Genomic DNA, 22,958 nt, shown 5'->3' on the forward strand with positions numbered 1-22,958 from the left:
TACTGGAATGAAAGTGATTTATTTATATTACACACAGAGATTTTTATTAAAAAGGCTGGTAATGGAACATTTTATTTTAATGCATCAAGTTGATAAAAGATTAGTTACAGAAATTGCGTATAATGTTGTGTAAGTCACAGGGATGGGTTATTTAAAAAAAGATTTGATAATTAGAGGAACATATCTCTTATTTTAGTTACATTGTAAAGTGCCTCGTGTAGTCGTATTCTATTGTTGGAATGACCGCCTGTACAAATTTCAAGAAAATAAGAAGGTACCTGAGTGTCATATTAAGGAAAATGTACAATAGCTAGAAATCCAGCAAAACGAAGCAGAATGCACATTCAATGGTCTGCTCAGCAGTATTTCTTGCTAATAGGAAAATAACACCTAGCTACTTTAGAGTTAAGAACTACAGCCAGTTAAGACTGGGAGATTAATACTGCAGAATTCTCATAATGACATCCAATGCTTGACCAAAAATAGGCCTTCCTGGTTGAAGTAAATGCAGGGAACCAAGTTATTTTCAATGTATCTTGCAGACACCACAGAAACATTACCAACTCCATTTACATTCTTAATATTTGTTATTAGAAATGCCAAGGTGAATTGTACCCAGCAAAGCTAATCCCTTCCTGTAGTTGCAGGGAAAGCAGGTTCCTCTCCTCAGTGTTTCAGGGGCTCAGAAAAAGAAATCGCCTCCTATTCTGAGCCATCCCTTGAAATAGCTCCTGCCTGTTCACGAGGGAAAGTACAGAGATTAGTTAAACCAAGCTGAACAGTCTGCAGAGAAGAGTTCCCTTGTATGTATCCCTTTCAAATGCATGTTGAGCCTGAATTTCCAGTCTGGAGTATATTGATTAATTATAATCTAAAGTCTCTGTCCATGTGGGAAAGAGGCAGACAGGGAACTGAGAATTTAAGAGAAATCACTACTTTCAATTGACTATTAAGTTACATTGGTACTGGATGTAAGTAAACCCAACTGTTTTGATATAACAGTCTCACAGACCATTTCTTTACAAAGAGAAGATACACGAAAATTAGTAAAGAAATGTTAAAAATGCCCCAATTTGTTAAGTGATTTAGGAAAAAAAAGGAAAACAAAACAAAGCTACTTGCAACTATTGAGGACTAAGAGACTTGAACAACCATGACAGACAAGTTACTTTCCAGTTCAGTTCCAGTTGCTTGTTGCAGAAATTGAGCAAGTCTCAACTCACAAAGTAAATGAGAATTTTACTGATTCAAGACCTTTAGCTGCTCAGTAATTGCTGCTTATTTGCCCCACAGCAGCAAAGAACACTATTTTGAAAGGACACACTTGCTTTTATCACAGAGGTTGCTCCAGTCAGAAAGCAGACGATTGATTACTGCAAAGCTTAACTAAGGTCACTCAGCTTCCTGAAAGAAAATTTTAATTGTGAGGCATTTGATATTGATGTTCAGAGTGGTTTAAGTGATTTTCATTGCTTTTTGTCAGCAATGTTGTTTTATCAAGGTATTTACTCACATGCAGAATAGAGAATAGCGGGACCTCTACATCTTTCAGAAATGAATTTCAGATTAAAATCTAATACAAAAGCTGCTCTGCTAAGCAGTGATTACACTCTGGATGGAGTCTGTGAACCTCCAGTCTTACCCTCCTACACTGGCATCTCCATTTCATGCTCACAGCTACCTCCTTCACACTCTTACAAACAAGGGCTCAATCCTGTCCCTTCAAACCTACCTGCCTTCCCCATAGCTCCTGCCATACACCACCTCATGTATCCCCAAAAACTTAATGGAGTTTATTTGCACAAAGGAGCTCATCCCAGAACTCCAGCTAGTGCTACCCAAGCAGCTATTCACTGCTTTCATACACAATTGTGTTTCAGCTTATGAACTTGAGGTAAGAGACCTTACACTGCAAGAATCTGTGCAATAATGAAAAAGGATACATGTGAACTCCAAGTTCTCCCCCACCTTCTGCAACAGTCTCAATTATTTTCTTCATGACTTCTGCATGCCTGAAAAACAGATCAGAAACAAAACATTTTAAGGAACAGGCAACTCCCTCTTCATCAGGACAAATAGGTTTTGTGCAAATTAAATAATTTTGCACCACTGGGTTCAGAAGCAGCAAGATAAAATTTTCAGTTTACTGAGAAAGTAAAATAGCAACAGTAACTGAAAATTAACATTAAGTGATGAATGTAACATTATTTAACAGCTCCTTACATTCCCATAGAAAGCAAAAAATGTTGTATGCTACAACATAGACTCAATGTCATATGTCAAATGCTGTATGCTCAATGTAGAGTGCCTTGACAGTGAATGCATACTGCTTGACACCAGTATAATTTTAATTGCTAAATGCCAATAAAGCCCCCAGGTAAGTCCCTAGAAGGTAATACTGACCAGCAGCCAGCCACCAGAAGTTCCCAGATGCCCCCTGAAGATGATGTCTAGAAACTGCTGTATCATTCTTAACTGCCTCTGCTGAACTCAAACTTCTAAAGCTTGAAGAGGTTTAAAACACTAAAACAATTAATAGTTTCCTAGGGAAGGCAGAATAAGTCAACCCTGCATAAATTCAGAACTATTGCTCTAGGACTAGTTTAGGGTATGGAAACTTTCTCTGGTGGTAACTTGGGTTCTACAGCAAATCAACAGTTTCTAAGCTAGCTTCTTCTTTCTTGTAACTCTGTTATTGTAAAGCACTACAGGAAAGGAAAAACACTTCTCAGCTCACTGAATTTTTACATTCTTATCAGTGACATCCCAGACCTACTATGAACCACACGGTATTTGTGCACAAAGCTGGTCCTGGGAATGCAACACAAAATTACAAAATAGCCAGGGCTGGAAGAGACTGGTCATCATCTAGTCTAAAACCCTCCTTGCTCAATGAGCAGTCAACTAGAACAAATCACTCAGTCTTGAGTGCTATAACTTGTCTTCTATAAGTTGGAATATCCTTAATGATAAAGACTTCAAATCTTTTAATCACCAGATACAATTTGGAAGTAATGTTCTTGTGTTCAAGGCAGTTCTTCTATCCCATAAACTAAGGGATAAAGAACATATCAAATCAAGAGGGGAGAACTACTGTATGTTAAATTATGTTTTATTTATGTACGTTTAACACAAACTCCCAGGTTGTATAATTATTCTTACTTTTATCTGTACTTCAACCTTGTATTAAATAGGAAGATTCTGCAGGTAATCTTCACCAGTGACATAATACAGGGCTATGGGCAACCATCTACACAGCACTGCAGGTTAGTGAGCAGCAGTAGTTTAAAATATCCATCCTAAAATGACTAAAGTGCCAACTGAGAAGAAGGATGAGTGGGAAGCAGAGTTTGCATAACTTTCTGACCATGCCTTGATACCAATACATCAATCTAAATAGCTGACCAACAACTGGCATTTAGTAATTTCCTCCAAAGTTAATCATGCTGCTAGTGGCTGCAAACTAGGAAGGAAGCTGTTGCAAAGTTACCAAGACACACTGTAAACAGGAACATGGAAGTCTGGGGAAATATTAAAGCTCAGCATTTGTCATTTACTGTGGGTCTTTGCAAGTCAACTAACCCTCAGAGCTGATTCCAATTCTGGGTCACCACGATGCCCTGCGGAACACATGCCACTTCAGGTGCCAAGGCCAGCTGGTTCTCTGTAGGAAGCTGGTCATTGCCAAAACTTAAGTTTTGACCTTATGCATAACTGTGCACTATTTTTTTTACTGGCACAGAATGCAGCTCACCATGCAGCCATTAGAAATCTTTAACACCATACTGGCTCAACTTCATACATCTTACTGACATTTGCTCTTTTCTGTTCTCTAAGAACTACTCAGGTACCTCAAATTCTATAATGGCCACAGAGTAATGGTCATTCTCACTGTCATACAGTTACTCATGAAAAGCTTTGCAGTTTATTAACTTTGTAAAGTTTGTTTCCTGTTTTCAGCCTCCTTCTGTAAGAAAACTTGGAGGAATGAACATAAAATATATAAATACACTACAAAGGTAAGAAATGAATTTGAAGAAATCTAAGCTACAATATCTTACTATCTAGAAATTTTTCCCTGCAGATATTTAAGGTACATTAGAAGCAAAAAGAGTTCATAAGCCTATCACTATTCTGAAATGGAGAAAAAAAAGTCACTGAAATCAGTGCAAGTAATTACGATTTAATTGTAAATGTGTTTACTAGTTAATATGTTTGATAGTCACTTCACAGCACACACAGAAAAAGCTGAGAATCGTGACTAAAACAGTTTACAGCAATTAATAAGGAAGTTGACTGTGTTCCTCCCAGTACCATAAAAATGCTGACAAGAACTACAACTTACAGAAGAGCTGTAAGATGAACAATTTTCACTAACTACTCAAAATAGAAGCCATCTCAAGCAGCTGACAGCGGCATCCAATGCCGTTTCTTTCCTTTCTCTGACGCCTGACACAAGGATACTCGCATTGCAATAAAAATGTTTGGAATCATACAAATATCATACGTTACACAATTCCTGTAACATGATGGGAAGCAACAGCAGCAGATATAACTACACACTCGTAGCTCCTAGCTGAATTAAAAACAAAGCAACAGTTTGGCTATTTGTTTTTATCCAGAAGCCCAGATCTTCTTAGCTGTTAGCCGTACAAATTTGAAAAAAGAGAAGAGCTTACTTGGAAAGTAAGAAAACATTCTTAAAACCTCCATTTTAGACATGCTGTTAGCCTCTTTCTTCACAGCCTCCACACTACCTTTTAAACTCTTTCCAGTGTTAAGCAGTTGCAGATCCATGACATCGCTTTTTGAGAAGGGCTATAATTTCCTCCATTTTTAAGACTAGCAACAGACCTGTTTCACTTCACTATCAATCATCTCTTTCACGCTTAAAGCTGAAACAAGTCTCATGATGTAAACCATCCCTTCAAGCCAAAGTGTAGATTACATAACAAAGGAACTGGCACTTCACTGGCTTCACAAGTAGTGATAACATGACCACAGGGCTCTCACCTGTGAAGAGACTCAACCCAAATTCACAGATTAGCAGTGCACTGCTAACAGCACTGCAGAGTAATAACTAAAATTAAGCAGATAAAATTGCAGCCACAGCCCAGTATAAACCCCACAGTTCTACCGAGTCAGTGTGGGCTGTCATGCTGAAGTATCTCTGCATCTTTGTTTTTTCTAAGAGTGCCCTCCAAATACACATCAACAGGAGCTTCTTCCCAAACAATTTACTAGCAAGGCTTCCAGCAAACACAAAGTAAATTAAATTTTGGCTTCAAGATTTTTGTCCTCCTTTTCTCCTATTAATCATCTTCTCAGTCAGTCTGTTAAGAACTCCTTCATTCCTCCCACTTGACACTCCTTGCACTAGTTGCACAAAAATGCTCCACCTGTTTTTTATCCAAAATCCTCGGGACAACAAACAATAAGACAGTCAAAGTCATTAACAGGTTGAGATTAAGACTGGTATGTTCATACAAGGTACAAGAACATCTTACTGGATCAAACCAAAGATCTACCTGGTTCTGCTTCCTATCTTATAGTACATGCTCAATGAAGAGGCTGGAACAAGCACCTCATAAATGCTCTGTGCAAAGCACTACTAATTTCCAGCAGTATGCTGGAAATTACCCAGGGACTTTCTTATTCTGAACCCTTCTAGTAACTACACTTTTAATAACCTTGACAAATTTTTATTTCATTAACATACTATTGCTTAAGTAAGTACTTCATTTATTTAGGTGGTGTGTGCAGAAATTAATCCTTTCTGGCTTTGAATATGCCAGCAGAGTAGCATTCAATGCCACCAGTTTCACTATTGGAAGAAAACTTAAATCCTGTTATTTCATCTCCTGTGTCATTCATAGTTAAAGTCACCGATATCACAATTCCCTGCTCAGCTTTTTTCAAATATTAAGGGACACAGATTATTCAATCATTTTGTATGGGAAAGAGCTTTGTAACTTTAGTTATCCCACACAAATCTCCGTATCTTTTCCAGTTTTAGTCTTCTTTCACCTCACAGACTACAGAACAGATGACCAGAGCTGTACTCCAGTATTCAACATGTGGTGGTCCCACAGATTAACAGAGGCCTTATGTTGTTTTATGTTCTATTACTTATTATTTGCTTTGCAGTTCTTCCAGTTCTGCTTCTCGTATTACTCGAGCACCCAGACTGACATTTTCACATTAGTGCAGACTTAAACCTGATGATTTAAAGACCAAGAATAAACATTACAACTCCAAAATTTTCTATTAGACCACTAGATGGGAAAATTTACTTCCCAGTACAACGGCTTCTCTGCTTAATACTGTCCATATGTAAGTCTGACTGCTTGGCAAAAGCAAACACTTTTGAAAAGCAATGGCTAATGAACTGTGAACTGCAAGAAACATGATATACAGATTTATAAAGCACATGAATATATATCCTCTTAAGACCAAAATTAGCCATAAAATACTTGTTGCAAAGTTCCCTTGCTCTCTTCTCTAAAGGCTGACACATAAATAAATGCTAAACCAGAAGCAAGAATGCTCTGAGTCTGTGAAAATGACCACAAACTTGTCAACAAGAAGTTGATTATTTAACACTCAGCTAGTGACATGGATATCCAAAGTGTTTAAATCAAAGGAAATGAAACTTAAACTGGTAATCTGAACACTAATTTTTTTTTCTTTTAGACATATGCAATCATACAAAGAGTATCTTTTCTTAAAAGGTAAAAGCCCAAACTTGTACCTCCAGAAACTTCCTACTGTCAAGAGGAATTACACCGTTTCAGATACTGGCTCTGTATCACTAAGACACCTAAAAGGATGTTAGGGCCTACGTCTAAGACAAAGATGCACCCTTCAAAGACCTAGAAAAATATCTGTGCAGCAAGTTGAACTACAGGCTCCCTGTGTCCTGGGTGAGAATCATGGAAAAGGGAACATTAAATACCCCAAAAAAATCAACTGTGTTTTGCAGTTGTGTTCAACAAGTATTTTGGTGTGACAAGCACAGGATTTGTATTTATCAGTGCAAAATTTAAAGGGTAACAGGAGGCAGTTAACATAAAATAAAAAACTGTTATTTAATGTTCAAATAGCTTTTTCTGCCGCCAAAAGTATATACTGTACTTCTGCCCTCCCCAAAAAGTAGACAAAAGGATAAAACTTTATTTCATGGAATTCTTGTAGTCTGCCACCTGCTGGAGTATATAGCGAAGACGTGTTAAAAAAGCAGGCTGATCAGAGAAGGCAGCACTAACTGCAGAACACACTTGCTGCAGTGAGCACTGGAATGAACTCAGAGAATTGCTGATCCCTTCCTTTCATACTGACTCAGAAGCAGCCAAATGTAGAAATATGTCCAGAAAACCTGAAAAAAGTCCTTAACAAGAGCAGTGAAGTGCCTTGTATCTGCAGGCTGTATCAGACCAGAAACAAAGACTTACCTGCATGGATGAACTGAACACATGGGAGGTGGAGGAAGATGAGGATGGTTTTCAATGGTCACTGTTTTCTTGACATGATCTTGACTAATATCTTCATACATGTGCTCTACTGTTAAAGGCTGCCGCTGCTAGAGAGGAACAAGGAACATGAGAACAGAAGTGTTGCTAACAAAGAATCTTGCTCCTTTCTAACATCAGTAAATGATGATGACTCAAAAACTACAGGCATCTAAAATATAAAGGTTCTGAAGGTACAATGAAAGAACTGAGTGTGTTAAAATCTATATGGTATAAAAATAGTACTGCATAGATTTTCCTTTGCATGGTGAAATCAAAGTATTTGACAACCAAGTTCCCACCTCGGTATTTGAGCAGTGGGCCCTACCCAACTGTAACTCAAGAAACCTAGTGATTAAAAGGAAAAACTATTTACATGTTCCTTTCCTTCTGAAGGACATTGAAACACATACCTACTTAGTTGACTGAGTTTACTGGGGTAACTACCAGTTCTACAGTGCTAACAAAAACACCAGTGGCTTCCTTCAAAATGTGCTCAGTTATCATGTGCAGTTTTCAGTGATATTGTTCCAGCTTGCTGCAAGTACAATAAATGTCCTGCCTACAAGCCTATATGGCTTGAAGGTTTTCTCACAATTTTTTCCTTTAAATTTTGATTGTGAATAAGCAATATATTTGATACGGTGAGTCTAATTTCACAGAAGTAGGAAAAAAACCCAACATAGATATACCTCATCATATCCAAATAACCAGAGCCTTGGAGTTTGGTAGTATTTGTCGTAAGTGATGTAGAGGTCATAGGTTCTAGTCTGTAGAATAGCATCTTCCCCTCCAACATCAACTTTAGCTTTGTTAGCTTCTACCATCTGCCGTGTGTCAAGCGTTGCCTGGTTCAAGGTAAAAATAACAAGATTATTCTAATCTTGCTTGGGTTCTCTCCTTTCTCATCCTAAGTGTCATGTAAAACTTTTAATAATGTTCTTAAGTGGGCACTAAAAAACAGCTTATGGTTTGTTTTTATTTCTAAATTAGGAACATCAGTTTCTCTTCCAACAAGTAGTTTTTGGTTTTATTTTTGGTGATTTTTTTTTTGTTTTTACTTTTCAAAAAAGGTCTGATTTCTTAAGGAAGTAGGCAGCTATGTTGTTGCACCCCCTACCTTCTTTCACAAAAACCAGACAATTCCAATGAAATTCAGAAGGCAAAGGTCTCAGTTTGTCCAGGTTCATGAAGACCTTGGCAGAGTATCACAATGAAGCCTTCTGTTTTATCTCATAAAAGTCTGATGGATTGGTGTAATCTACTGAACCTACAGGCCACTCATCCTCCCTGTGTAAGCCCAAGAACACCACTGCATTTTTAAACTTCTCGTGAATACAGTGCTGCGTGTATAAGCTGAGCAAAAAGGATTAGCAAAACCAAGGAAAATTTCTGTGGAAAAAACCTTTGAGGACCCAAGGGTTCAAGTCAGTGTAGTAGACTGGCGGGAGACAAATCCCTAGGAATCCAAGCTCAGTAACCCTACTACTCATAAATTTGTTATTTCAGCCATTTATCATTATTTTTACTTTGCTTGTGCTTATATTGTAACAGGCAAGATAGAGAACTGTTCACTCACATCATCTGTCTCCAATAGCCCACTTTCTTCATACTCTGAAAAGAAGACCCATAAAATTCAGTGTTCAGCTTGTAGCCAGTCATTATATTTGTCATTCATAAACAACTACCTAAAAAAAAATCTACATGTATCTAAAAATGTTTTATTCAGGTAGCCTTCCCAATCCCCAAACCAGACTATCCCTTTTAAACACAAATTTGACCAAGACTACAGTAAGTAGGTGAGGAGATATACTTCAGTGATTTTATATAAGCAGATTAAGTTTAAGTGTAGGTACAAAGCTGGAAGGAAGTTGTGCTACATCCCTAGTTTATATTTTCTTTGATCTGTTCTGCTACACAATTTTCCAATCACTAACATTCAGTCAGGTTTATTGGCACACAAGTTAGGGTAAACATGCATCAGTAAAACCATACAAAAGACACTAAAGAGCACAGGCCTGCTGAAATTTTTCAGCATGAATTCCTTGCAAAGAATGAGTGGTGTTTTAGAGTGTACTGCTTTAGTTAAAGACATGAAATAAAATATGTCCCACCCAATTTAAGGAAATACCTTCCATATCTGCAGCTTCTCCTTCATCTTCCTCATCATCATCTTCACAAGATGCTGAACACTCTGGTATTTTTATATTATCCTTTAGAAGTTAAATTGAAAATACTGCTTTAATGACCGTTGCATCTATGTAGCCTAACAGCTACAAAACTGAAGGTGTTTAGTACAGTCAACACATTCAGTGAGCCAGAAAGATAATTTCTGAAATATTAAGGACTACACTGAACTTGCTTAATAACTCATCCTTGTTTCAATGTCCTAGTTTGACATTAAAAATCCATTTAAAAATTTTTCCTTTGACTTTGCATTCTGGAAGGATTGAATTCCTAAACAAAGAAAAGCCTCCATGGTGTTAAACAATCCACCTATCTCAAATGAAAGGCAGTGACTAAACAGCTAAGACTAAACATGTATGTTAAGATTTTTTAAAGTTCTAACCCACAGCCAACTGTGCAGCAGTTATCATAAAATATCTCAAGGAAGGGACCCATAAGGATGATAGAGTCCAACTCCCTCCTCTTTGTGAGACTACATAAAACTATCATATGACTGAAAGTGTCACCCAGTTTCAGAGACTATGAACCCTGTCCAGTTCCATAATTTTTTTTAAACACAAGAGTGACAAAAGGTATAACATTTTGATATAATTCTGCAATGCAAGAATTATAGTCCAACAGAAACAAATACAGCATGAGCCCACAGGTAACTTTTGGGCCTTGCATAGCATAGAATCCAATGACCAACTCCAATGAAATTCAAAAAATAAAGATCTCACTTTACAGAGATTTCATAAAGATTTTAGGAGAACATTCCAAATAACTACTACAGTTAGAAGCTCTTCTAATTCTGAGCATCAGGTGGCTGATTTTTCATTTAAAAAACCCAAATGACCAAAACCAATAAGAAACTAAGTTACAAAGTGCATTGTCAAACAGAACATCAGCAGGAAAGAGCTGTCCTCCTGGACTGGACCTGCAAGCAAGCAAGTTTTTCTACATACAATACAAATAAAAGCCAATGCAAAACACACAACAGCAGTTATGAACCACAGTAACGTTCTGCAAGCATTGTGTTTTGCAGAAAAAGTGATCAACTTTAGTTACTCCTTGAGTATTTCTTCCACCCTCATGTTACTGACTTGTAAAAAAGCAGCATTTTTACTATATTCAGGAAAGTAATTTGGAATACCTGCACTTCACAGTTCATCAAATTGATAGCATTTTGAGCTGTTTATAATTATGCAGTAGCATGGGGCAGCCCATTTTTTTCCCGCCTGATTTTTAGAATCCAAGGCTTCTTGAATGCTCACAGCACACAGACAGAACTCCCCATACAAACTCATCTTTAAAAGCATTTTGTGTCTCTGTGACTTTCTTCGTGTTTCTTAAACATGTTAGCCAATACATTTGCATTTCAAGTACTTCCTGAGGACTTTAAGTTTCAGGTTTGTTTCCTGCTGAAGTGACTTTTTTGGAAACATGCAGAAACTGAGGACTTCATAACATATTTACATTTAAAGAGGTAAAGTTCTTCTAAACTGAAGGGCATAAACATGTCAAACTGGGCTAATGTGCTGAAATCTGCTTGCTGTAGTTGAAGATCACAAAGAAATACTTTACATTCCCACATAAAAATTTCTTTACATTGGATTTCCAAACACTAATGTCTTGGAACACAAATGTGTGGCATCAGTGTAAACAGAATTTCATTTTCAGTTTATAGAAGCCTGGTAGAGGAGCACACTGGCTAAAGACATTTCAAAAAGACAAATGCCTCAGTAAACACAGCAATAAGGAGATGCACATGCTTAGACTAATATCACAGGCTCTGAGCGTCAATGTACATCAGAGTACAATTAGTGATGAAGTATAATTTAATCTTTCACAGGGAGTACTAGATTGCCAGTGGTAGAACTACCATTACCTTCAGATCTGTAATAAAGCAACAGAAAAATTTAGAAACAAGTACCTTACTGTCTAGTGTGATCTCCTTAACTGCTTCTGTTGCGCCCACTACACCTGTAAATTGAACAAGAAGTTTGTGTTAAAAAAGCTTGGTTCTTGGTTAGAGAATAGCATAGAAAGAGTTTGCAAGGATTTCAAAAGCAGTGTCTTATCTTTCCAAGTCACATCTCAACAACCTTCATATGTGAGAGGCTGTTCATTTGGTATTGGTAACATGCTTACTTCTGGACATCCCTAAGCAAACCATACCAGTGACACATAGCACCACAGCACAGATGTGCCATGTCTTAAAAAGTCTGTGATGGAACTTGGATAGAATTTGGAGTTCTATTTTAAGATATTTTTGCCATAAAAGTGAGCTCAGGACAGGCACTCACATCACAACAATGAAATGCATTTCAATTAAAAAGGCAGGCATTTATGAGTATTTCTGAGCTTCCTGAAAGCAATGACAAAGCAGAGCACTCAATGCTTTTAGCTGAGGGGAATGGGGGTATAAAACCACCCCAAATCATAGAAGTGTCCAATCTTGAGATCCTCCCCATTAGCCTTCTAATCTTACTGCAGTTCTCACACAGTACCTTTTGGGATACGTGCCAAGATTCTGCTTTGACAGAGTACATTTATCTGATTAACTATTCAGCTATGGAAACGGAAACAGATTTTATCTCATTTGACAGCATTTAGAGACCTGGCAAGGTTTAGCCAGGGTGTTACAGCTGTGCTGTACTGTAACGGTGCCCAAACCAGTCAACTCTAAAAGGAAAAACCTGGCAGAGGAGTCTATTCACAGCAGGGATGGATACTGCACACTCAATTCAAGGACATGACAAAGCTATTCCAGATTATTTCTTTGGTGTGGAGGCATTCAATTATGAACTATGATGCCTTTAAGAATTGCCAATGATGAAAAATGTATGTCTACAGAAAAAAAAGGCATAATCGCCAACACTTTTTCTCCCCCTTCTGGCAAGCTATTTAGAGAACTTTTTCCACATTACAGCAAAAAAAATTTACACCAAAGAAAGTAAAAACTTAGAGGAGTACTTTTGGAAATGGTGGAGAAAACATCATTAAAGGACAGAATTGTATTAACACATAATATAATATCATGAAACAGACTAAAACTAATATTATTGCCATTTAGAAAAAACCAGAAGTGTTTATAAGACATTGTGCTACAAAAGCCAGTGAGATTGATTCATATAAGCAGTATTTTTCAGACTGCATTATAAACACAAGCTCATTTAAGGGCTAATTGTAAAACAGGATCATCTCTCACTCTTATCTCTGTACTTAACATCTTTCTTTTGAGTACAGCATCCACAATTTAAACTAACATCATCTTCACAGGATTTCCTTACTAAGGAATAACTCACTACAGAGCTCATATCTTAAAATAATTTCCTAGAACTTTAGTAAGAGAATACTGAAATAGTTGCCATAATCTCTGAAAAGCAGCCTGTTTCAAGCATATACAGCCACACAGTTAAACATCATGTACCAATCAGGTGGGCAGCTGAAAATGTAACTTATTTCCTCCAGACTACATATTGGTACACAGATGTGTATTTAAGGAAGATTTTACTTTCTAAGAGTGGAAACTGAAAATCAGACTGCCAAATGCAAAGCCTGCAGCAAGACCTTGAATACCTGCATTGTGAAAAGTGTCTACCCATCCCCCATCACCATCATCTTCTTCTATAATTGCCTCCTGCTCGTCTGAGTACTCCATCTGCTTACACCTTTTATAGCATGGCACTACAAAAAATGGCAAAAAAAAAAAGAATGCAGTCAGTCATTCTTATACAAAACCAGACTGGAGTATGATACTGTCCTAGAAGGCCTTCTAAAATGTGGCAATCTTTCATATACCCCATATTTAAGGAATTCCAAGGCTGTATTTCAAATACAAAAGTATGAACTTCCAAAAATATGTTATGCTGTACCAGATATTTTACTTCAAGTAAAATGCAACAATTGCTGTAGCCTTAGAAGTTCATCTTTCTGTTCAGTATTAGAGCAGTTTCATCCAGTCTCTTAAGGATTAGAAAAGAATTAATTTCTCATTTGCTAACAACTGGAGAGAACCTGTAAGTTTTCTTCACACTGGTAAACAACTAAGGACAACTTTTCCTGAATTTTCATCAGTTTTCTAAACTCATTTAGGCCTTAGAATTCTGCTAAAAGTTTGCATCAGCTATTCATGCAATACGTTAGGTATGTTTGATCATAATTTAACATCTAGAGGTTTAGAAGGTCAGAATTCATGTAATATTAAGAACAACTTCTGTCATATGCATTACAGAGCCATTCAAATAGAGATTTAGATAATGTTTTCAGAAAATAGTCAAAGAAAGACTGAATATCTGATTAAGGCAAAGCAGGCATTTTCCAATAGCATAAACAAGCACTATCTAGAAAACGCTCCTTCCTTTTCTATTAATGTAGAGAAAAACAAATCTGCTCTATGAAGTGCAGCATTTGAAAACTGCTGTTTAACCTTTCAGAAAGGGATGAAAGGGGGTGTGAAAGTCAAAGTGAAGTCATACAAAGACTTCTGAAATGAGGTCTGTAGGATGGCTCCCAGTCTCAACTGCAGCCCACAACTTTTACTCAGGTGGGAGGCCAATGTGACACCAGCAGCAGGAAACAGATTATTTTGGAATGTGATCAAGAGGGTCAGAGCAAGGAGGAACCTCAGTAGAGGCAGGAAAAGAAACAAAGCAGATCAGCTGGCTATCAAACCATGAGGCCCATGTCAGGAAAATGTCCAACACTACTGTAGTAATTTTCACATGACAGTGCACTGCAAGACTCCAAAAGCCAGGGAGGAAAATCCAAGCACATAATACAACCCTCTGCAGGCAAAAATCTCCTCAGGCTTTCTTAGTGCTAATGCTTCATCTAATAGCTTTGACACCTTTTGATACAAGATCTTTTGCATTTCCCCATAGTTGTGGCAAAATGTTATCCTTCTTATCCATTAAAAAGGTAGTCACCACATGTATTATATAATCACAATTCTGAAGCTGAAAAAAATTAATTCAAGATTGTATTTATATGATTCTAGTTGACAAGGGCATTGACATTAACTACATACTTGAATTAGAAGTAATTAGGAGTATCAGTGTCACTATGAAAAACATTTTGAGAACTCTTTAATAGCCTGAGTTTCCAAAGGAATGAGGAAAATAAACATATCTTCATTTTAGACACTGAACATGAGTTGAAGCAAAGACAGACAAAAAGGTTAATAATGTTTAAAGTCCATTTATACTTCATCAAGGCAAACTTTATGTCTCATATAAAGCTCTACTATAAAGTGGTCTAAGAAAAAGAATTTAGGAGTGCAGGAAGAACTTCTTTAATATTGCAAAGCCAGAGCATCCAAAGTGTGAGCTGTTTGTTTCCCCTATCAATACAGACAATCCGTAGAGCTGACAGCACAGTCAACCATGCTGTCAATTCTAAGAACACTTGTATTTAAATTTCAGGCTTACCATTTTTAGTTACCAGAAACTGTTTGTCTGTTGGCAGATAAGCTTTGACTTTTAGCTCTTCTCCTGAAGCCCTGTAAAATGAAGTGCACCATTTGAGAATTTGATGACCTGCAAACAAAAGAACCTTTCTATTTTCATGTTGTGTCAGGAACTTCTTATACAATCCTCGTGACCTATTCTGAGAATTGGTTTGCTATGACTTTACTCTTCCCTACATACATTTGGTATGGTGTTAGAAAGCTTGGCCACCCCTAACTGTTCTGAGATCAAAACCATTTTATGCCTCAAAAACTTTCGCCTTGAGATGGCCAAGCAAAGATGGGTTGACAGAATAATCTATTGTATATAAAATTTTCTAGGATCAGCAACAACAAAGTAGCAAATGTCTGAAGAAGGCAGCTTCAGAAAAGCAAGAAACAGACCTCGATAAATAAAAAATCTGTCCATAGTCACTAGCGCTTAAGCACTCTTAATTTCACATTACTCAAGCATTTGCATTCGCCTTTAGTGGCTTTTGGTTTGAAATAAGAGTAACATTCTAAATAGCCCATTCCAAACTGCTGCCAGACTCAACATCATGTTTTCTCTGAAGGAGGTGGCAAAGGGGCAGTAATTTTTCCAGCAATTCGAGGCTCAGTACAGAGCCAAGACCTGATAATACCAACTGCACAGACAATGCTCATTTAGGAGCAGACTAGTTTCACAAAGCAAAACACCAGTAAAACATAAGGCAGCACCTTATTTGCACCCTTACTATACATGAATCAGAAGGGTTTTCTAAGGGTAATCACTGCACAAAGTAAACTGCTGTGGGCTAACTTGAATACATTTATTAACAAATGCTTGTCAAAATACACCATTTGCAACTACTGCCTAGCAATTCCAGCTGCACATGGCCTTTGCTTTTTCAATCAGCAAGACAAACCCGGGGAGACATGCTGCTACTGCAGCTAAGCACTAAAAGCATTCACGGTATATAACAGATTATTTCCCCAAAAACCTTAGAAAAACAAACAAAAAATCCCCAAGCAAATCCTCATCTCAACTACTGCTATACAGAAATTAGTATAAAAAAACTCCTGACTTAAATATAGGGACATCATAAAAGTTTTACTGGAAAAGTACACTTACCGCTCTGACAACTGTATGGCTAAATCCAATGGAAACACACCAAAACACAGGCAGGAATGCTAGCTTTCTACAATTCTTTCAATTTTACTTACCATTGCCAAGTAGGACAGTGGTGAACTAAGTGATCTCCAGCTGCAACAAACTGTTAAGGCAGGAAAAAAAATTACTGTTAAATATGGCTGAAGGAAACAATTTCCAAATTTTCTCAGCATTACTATTTCAGTTCCACATTCCTTTGATCAATTAACTGTGTAATTAACAAATGGTTCAATCAGCTTGATGCTTTATTTTAACCCCATATCTCAACTAACCATGAAAATGCAAAGATTAAATCAACTTCACTCAAAATGCTTGCTAAGCACTATAGCAAATTCAGTGTTTCAAAAGCTGTGGTACTACCTGCCAGTCTAGTAAGAACTAAAATAGTATCTGGATCTAGTAAGACTGTTTACTTTATAATAAAGAAATTATTTTTATTTGCCACTATTCAAACTTTTACAAAGATAACAAAGAGCTTAATGTTAAAAAAAAAAGTTTCATTCTCTTTCCTTGTTCAAAACAATTCTGCAGTAAGAAAAGCGAGACCATCAATCCACTGAATCAGTGAGAGTACTGCAACAAAGAAATAAACAGCACAGATTTTATATAATGACCATCACTATAACAGCTGATCACTGATGTAAACTAAAAATGGATTACCACTTACTTAGTACACTAAAAGTCTCATAGGTAACTTTGTTCCAGATAAATAGTTTTTAAAAATATTCCCTCTTGTTCTTATGATCAAAGATGAAGCCTTTTATAAAACTGCATTACTATTTCAAAGTGATACTATCACGTTAAACTTGCCAGCAATGACACACTAGACTTGTGTACAAACTCAAAATTCACGCAGCTAAGTTTAACCCTCTGGGCTTGTCTTTGTACACATAAATTGAGGAAGGCAAGCCTGCACTCAAGTGATTTTTGTGGGCTTTGCAGCAGTCCCTTTGGAATATAAGGTGCACAGCTATTTCTACAGGTGCTCTCTTGTCTTGAAGTGCCAGTTTATAGCAGCACCCTCCCCAGCTGCCCAGGAGCTGCTGCAGTGTGACATAACAGGCCTGCAGCAGGTCACAGCCATTTCCTCACCATGTCATCCAAAGGGAGGCGGATCAGTGCAGCAGAAACCACCACAGTGCGCACTGCACACGGATTAACAGGCTTAATCTCTGCTGAAGTGCTTCCCTTTCGCCTGTTTTCAACAGAAACCTCTAGCAAAACTGAATCCTTTTAAAAAAAACCCAGCAAATTCTTCCAATACATAGGGAAATGTTAAAACTCATTCTCTCACATAGTAAACACAAATGAAACTCCAGAATTATTTAAAATTCTCTGTTTAAGGAATTGGAACTCTCTTTGTGACAGCAATGTTGAAATATATTACCAAAGATGAAAAACCAGTGTAGTTTGTGCGCCTAACAGATACAAAGCCCTAAAACAGCATTTGAAATTTCATCTACATCGTTTCACCTTAGGCAGCAAAATTATCTTGCTGGTTTCACTTTCTATTTCTCAAGCACTGATGCTACCTCACATCTGAATCAGTACTGGAAAGTGGAAGGAGATCAATTTTAGGACATCTTATTTCTAGTCCTGAAGAGAATGATTTTAACAATTTCCCTGTATTTACACACATAATTAAAACAGATGTCATCTTCTGGCGGTATTAACTAGTAAGAACTCAAGACAGGCAAGAATTTTTTGAAAATAAATCAAGTACACAGATAAGTGAAAAAAAGGAGTAGGTGTTGAGTTTGATTAATGAGTCATCATTAGTCTTAATTTATTCACCCTCAGAGGCAAGCCACAGGAACCCCACAAAAATCTATACACCAGTTAGGGTCTCAGACTAAAAAGTACAGCTTCAATTACTCAAGAAATCCAAACTCATTCAAAAGCAACATTCTAGTGTCATTATTCTCCTTTAACAACCATTCTTACATAAAGACTGTCAAAGGAACAATCAGCAGGTCCATGCTCCAGCTTCATCTAAATTTACCAAAAATTTAATCTTGCTGTATAATTGGTTCCCTTGACTACTGTTTTGAAGGATCCAATTTATTCATCCCGGCAGCATCTAACCTGACACAGAGAACACAGACTATCCACATTCCCAGTGGTGTTTAAAGGCTGCAAACTGTTTAATGTAATACAGCGTGGTTCTTGCTATGTTCTACAGAAGGTGCCTTTTCTTACAATACTACTGCAAATTCTTTTCCCATAAACCACAAAGGGATGAAGTATTGGTAGAACATTTGTCTAGACCTTCTCTGTTATTCTAGTTTATAGACAATAAAGATCATGTATTATTGTTTAGCATATATGAATATTTATACACACACATACATACAGTTATCAGAACAGAACATCATGTTGCTAAGCCTGTTTTTCTGTGTGGTACTTTTGTGTCAGAGGAAGAGAATGAATGCTTGCTTGCCAGGGCAACACAGCAGAAAAATACAGGCAGCAGTACTAGGAAAAATACTTCTGTCCACATTATCTACCTGCATCAGCCATCATTTGTTTCATTTTTTTCCATCTCATCTTTACAATTTTTTATTGTTTCATTTTTTCTTTCATTCTACCTAACAGTCTTGACACTGTTTTATTATAACTCTGTAAAGACAAAGTATTTGCAACTCAGTAGCACTTCAATATGACAAAAAGTGTAATGGGGAAATTAAAAATAGCTCAACACAATCAGTGGTCTTATTGTTCCAGGAAAAAAATCCTCTTGCTCTTTGCACTGGAGTTCTTAAAAAAACCACAACTGCTTGGCAGCAATCCAAAATACAACCAGCCTAAAGCAGCCTATAGAGAAGAAGAGGGAAAAATAATAATCACTGGATACACGGTGTGGACAAATATTTGTAATGGTCTTCACAGAGCCTTGGAAGGAATCAAAACAGAGGTAAGCAAAGACTGTTCCAAAGATAAAAGCTCCCATTTAAGCTCCTTAGAGGAAAGATTTAAAAAACCAATACATTCCTGCTTCAGTCCTGACTCCCATGACAAATGGAGCTGTTGACCCAGCTTCTTTACAATCTTTTCACAGCATAATAAAGGAAAGAAGCATCCCACATTCAGATGCCTAATGCCATCTCAGGAAAAATTATGATGACCTACTTCAATCTGTAGAGTAAAAAAGGTCACTTAGAAATTTCACTTTCAATTGGCAAAAACATGATCAAAACATGGTTGTTTTGCATTAAAAAATGCATCATTACTTTCAAAATAATTTAAGTTTCTAATTACTTACTTCTTCAGGTGTAATTACTCCAGTTTCTTTAAACTTGGACTCCTGCAAGAGAAAAGTTTAGAAATGTTGAGAACTGCTGACAAATCAACACACTCCACTTTACTGGAAAGACATACATCTTCTCTACTTTCATTCTGCAATTAGTTCTGTTCAGAGATGCAAGAATCAGCCAGGAGGCAACCTCTGCCACGACTGGCAGGCAACTTATATTAAAAAATAAGGAAGTAAGGCTCCCCAAAATTACTTGTTGCAAAATATGAGGTATTATGAAAAAATGATGACCTATAAAAAATATTTTGGTTTTGCTACTGCCAATTATAGCAATAACAAAGAAAAGATGACTGCCACTCAGTATTACATTTTCCAGTAAGAAATAGAAAATCAGTTGGAATCAGTGATTCTAACTGTCAAGGACTCCAGGTTTCTAGGCATTGAATAGCACCGCAATGCATCAATATGAGGTTTTGCAGTTAAGAAAAGTCATGAATGAAAGACCAAACCAACTCTTCTCTGGGGTAGAAAAAATTAAATACAAAGACTTATTAATATACTCTCTTTTAATTCCCATTTCTGTGCCTTCATCATGCACCCCAGGGAAACGGCTTCAGTTTTTGCATGTTGTCATGGGGAGCTCTGTGGATGAACAAATAGATGGCAAGCAGATACCAGACTTATTCTGCATGGGGAAATTAAATACTTTGGCATTAAAGGCAACATTTATGAAGCTTAAGCATAACATGTCTTGTATCACACGCAAATCTAGACTAAGTGTATTATGTTTTGACTTCTGGTTGTTTGTTTCTTCAGGAAAGCCTCAAGTACCAAGGTATCCTACTGTTCCCCAGCATTAGAGCTATTCAAAACCAGCTTTTGAAAGAGAATACAATTTCAACCATGGCATAGCTGACTTCTTGCCCTAAGGAACCTATTTTTTTCCTCCTATCAAGACTAAAAGCATCAACTGAGCATGTCTTACTTCCAGCCACAACTTCACCATATTCAACCAGCCAGAAAACACTGAACAAAAGCAGCCCCAGCTAAACTTGGTTATTTGCGTTCCTTCCCCCAGTGTGTGCTATCACCTGTGCTACAGAAAATGAAAGGAGCACACCTGTTTCATATGTACTGATTACTGCCTTTCTGCCTCAGATCTAAGGAAGATACACTTAAGAACACGATAAAGATAAGGAAAACAACAGCTGTACAAACATTGTAACATCATTACATACTAGGTGACTGAAATCAAAGTAATTTCAATTGCTATAAAACTCAGAATCCTCAATAACACATTGCGTAATACCACAGTGGAAACAACTTACTGGTTACCCTCAAAATGAACCATAAGCAGTAGGAAACATGTGTCTCTGGAATTAGAGAAAGAAAACATGTAAAATATCCATCCTCTGTTCCCTGAGGGCAAATAGTTCATTTTTCCATCTAAGTAAATTCTTCAATTGTGAGAGACACAGGTCTAGTTTCTTTCAAAAGTTACCAAGTTGGAGTATTTATTTACCCCTTGTAAAGGGAACATACACACATAATATCAACATCTCCCATTTCTGGAAGGTTCTACTCCTGCCCCCTCCCAATAATCCATCTGGACACATGGATTTGTCCACTATTACACCAGCTGTGCAACAGCATCTGTGCTACTAACAACTCACTTCACCTTCCCATAGCACAACTTCACTGCAACCCATACATTTCACATTGGTGGGCAACTCTAGGAAGGTCCACTATCCAGACAAGAGCATCCCACATCCCACAGAAAGACAAGTTCAATTAATAATTGACTGTCCCTGCTATCTGCCCAGAGATGTAAGCTGCAGGATGAAAAGCATATAAAAGGTCAAACCACAAAGCTACAGGCAAAGAGACTGTTGTCGTAAACAAGTGTTTTTTTCAAAACCATGCAGAAGTATCAAACTCACTAGTGAAAAAACTGCTGCCAAGTTAAGCACGCATATACAAAGTTGGGGGTTATATAAAAAATTGTTTGCAAATAAGAGTCAGAGAATGGGATGTAGTCTAACAACTGTAGTAAACCATAATTTCTTTCTACTTATATATGCAGTAACTGTAACAGATGTTACAGTTTATAATGTACCTTTATAATGACCCAATGGCTCATTTCTGCTATTCTCAGCTACTCGGGCGCACAGAGGCTTGTTTTAATACTGTAATACTGACACAGGAATAAGCTACGCTGTGTAAAACCTGCTCACACAACGAAGGTGTGGCTAATTTTGTTGTTTTGGTTTGGGTTTTTTAATGTCAGCTGAAAAAGTTGCCCTTTACCCAAAATAACCATTGCAACGCAATTCCTGAAACCAGGCTCAAGCCTGCCTGTACGCTCGGATTTCAATTCCTGGACACACAACCGCGTAAAAATTTCGTGACTTTTAACAGAAAACGGCAACACATGTAAGTCATTCCTTGAGAAGCAGGAGCAGCAACACCTGTTCTTCGAGAGGCCTGCCCCTCCCAGCAGGATGCTCCCCTCTCTGCGGGATGCGAGCGCCAGCCGGGGCTCTCCCCATCCCCTCCGGCCCGGTGCGGGATGAGGGCCGATGGCAGTGCCCGCACGCCCAGCACTGCGCCCTTTCAGAGCCGCAGCCACGCAGCTCCTCGGGCCCGGCCGACAAGGGCACCGACAGCCGGCTCCCGGGGCTCATGCAGGGAAGTGCGCACGCAGGCGGGGACGGCCATGGGTGTCTCTCCTCCCCATCCCTGCTCCCGCGCAGGACCGGCACCTTGAGCACGGGCGTCAGGTACTCGGCCACCTCGAGGGCCTTCCCCTTCACCGTGTTGATGACGTTCTGCATTGCGGCCGCCGGTCGGTCGGTCGGTCGGTCGGTCGGTCGGTCGGTCGGACGGGCAGACAGACGGACAGCGGCCGCCGCCGCCCCCCCCGCCCTCGGCACGGCGCTCCCACAGCCACCGCCCACGTGACCCGCCCCTCACGTTCCCCCCGCTCCTCCGTCGCACGCGCGTGACGACGCACGGTGCGCGCGCGCAGGGCGGGAAGGCGAGGAAGGGCGGGGCCGCGGCTCACGCGGCCGCCGGGGAGCGCGCGCGAGCTGGGGGGCGGAGCTCGCGGGTCCCTGGGCGTGGCGGGGGCGGGGCCGGGCCGGCGGTGCCGAAGAGGGGGAGGAGGGCGCGCGCGGGCGCGTCCGCGCGGGGCGGGGCAAGGCGGGGGCGCACGCGAGCGGCCCCGCCCCTCCAGGTGAGGCCGGATTGGGGGGGCGAGTCAGGAGCGGGAGGGGCGCTGAAGGGGCTTCGTGCGGGACCCCGGGGGGAGCCCGGCCCTGGGCGGCGGCGATGAGTGACGGGGACCGTGCCGCCACAGCCTCCCGGGACCCGGTGCGCCGGGGTGCGGCTGGCCGCGGCATCCGAGCACCGGGCGCTGCTGCCTCGGAG

General features: G+C 38.9%; 1 protein-coding gene across 1 annotated transcript; it reads right to left on the reverse strand.

Annotated features, from left to right (window-relative positions):
* ATG3 (autophagy related 3) lies at positions 1 to 22,440 on the reverse strand. The gene is made up of 12 exons (XM_068181040.1): positions 22,292 to 22,440; positions 19,539 to 19,580; positions 16,330 to 16,379; positions 15,107 to 15,177; positions 13,257 to 13,364; positions 11,608 to 11,657; positions 9,640 to 9,721; positions 9,088 to 9,122; positions 8,201 to 8,356; positions 7,452 to 7,579; positions 1,944 to 2,012; positions 1 to 278 (listed from the first exon to the last, which is right to left on the reverse strand). The coding sequence occupies exons 1-12, from the start codon at positions 22,361 to 22,363 to the stop codon at positions 197 to 199; spliced, it is 945 nt and encodes a 314-aa protein (XP_068037141.1). The 5' UTR covers positions 22,364 to 22,440; the 3' UTR covers positions 1 to 196.
* Between the last annotated feature and the right edge of the window lie 518 nt (positions 22,441 to 22,958).

Source organism: Anomalospiza imberbis, chromosome 2 (genome assembly GCF_031753505.1).
Source record: "Anomalospiza imberbis isolate Cuckoo-Finch-1a 21T00152 chromosome 2, ASM3175350v1, whole genome shotgun sequence".
Lineage (NCBI taxonomy): Eukaryota > Metazoa > Chordata > Aves > Passeriformes > Viduidae > Anomalospiza > Anomalospiza imberbis.

Bases quoted from the DNA above. Each gene is read 5' to 3' on its own strand.
- ATG3 (XM_068181040.1), bottom strand. From the start codon at position 22,363: ATGCAGAACGTCATCAACACGGTGAAGGGGAAGGCCCTCGAGGTGGCC. The intron at 11,658-13,256 runs GTATTCAAGGTC...TTCAATTTACAG, and splicing joins AGACACTTTTCACAATGCAG to GTGTAGTGGGCGCAACAGAA. The intron at 8,357-9,087 runs GTGAGTGAACAG...ACCTTGAACCAG, and splicing joins GGCTATTGGAGACAGATGAT to GCAACGCTTGACACACGGCA.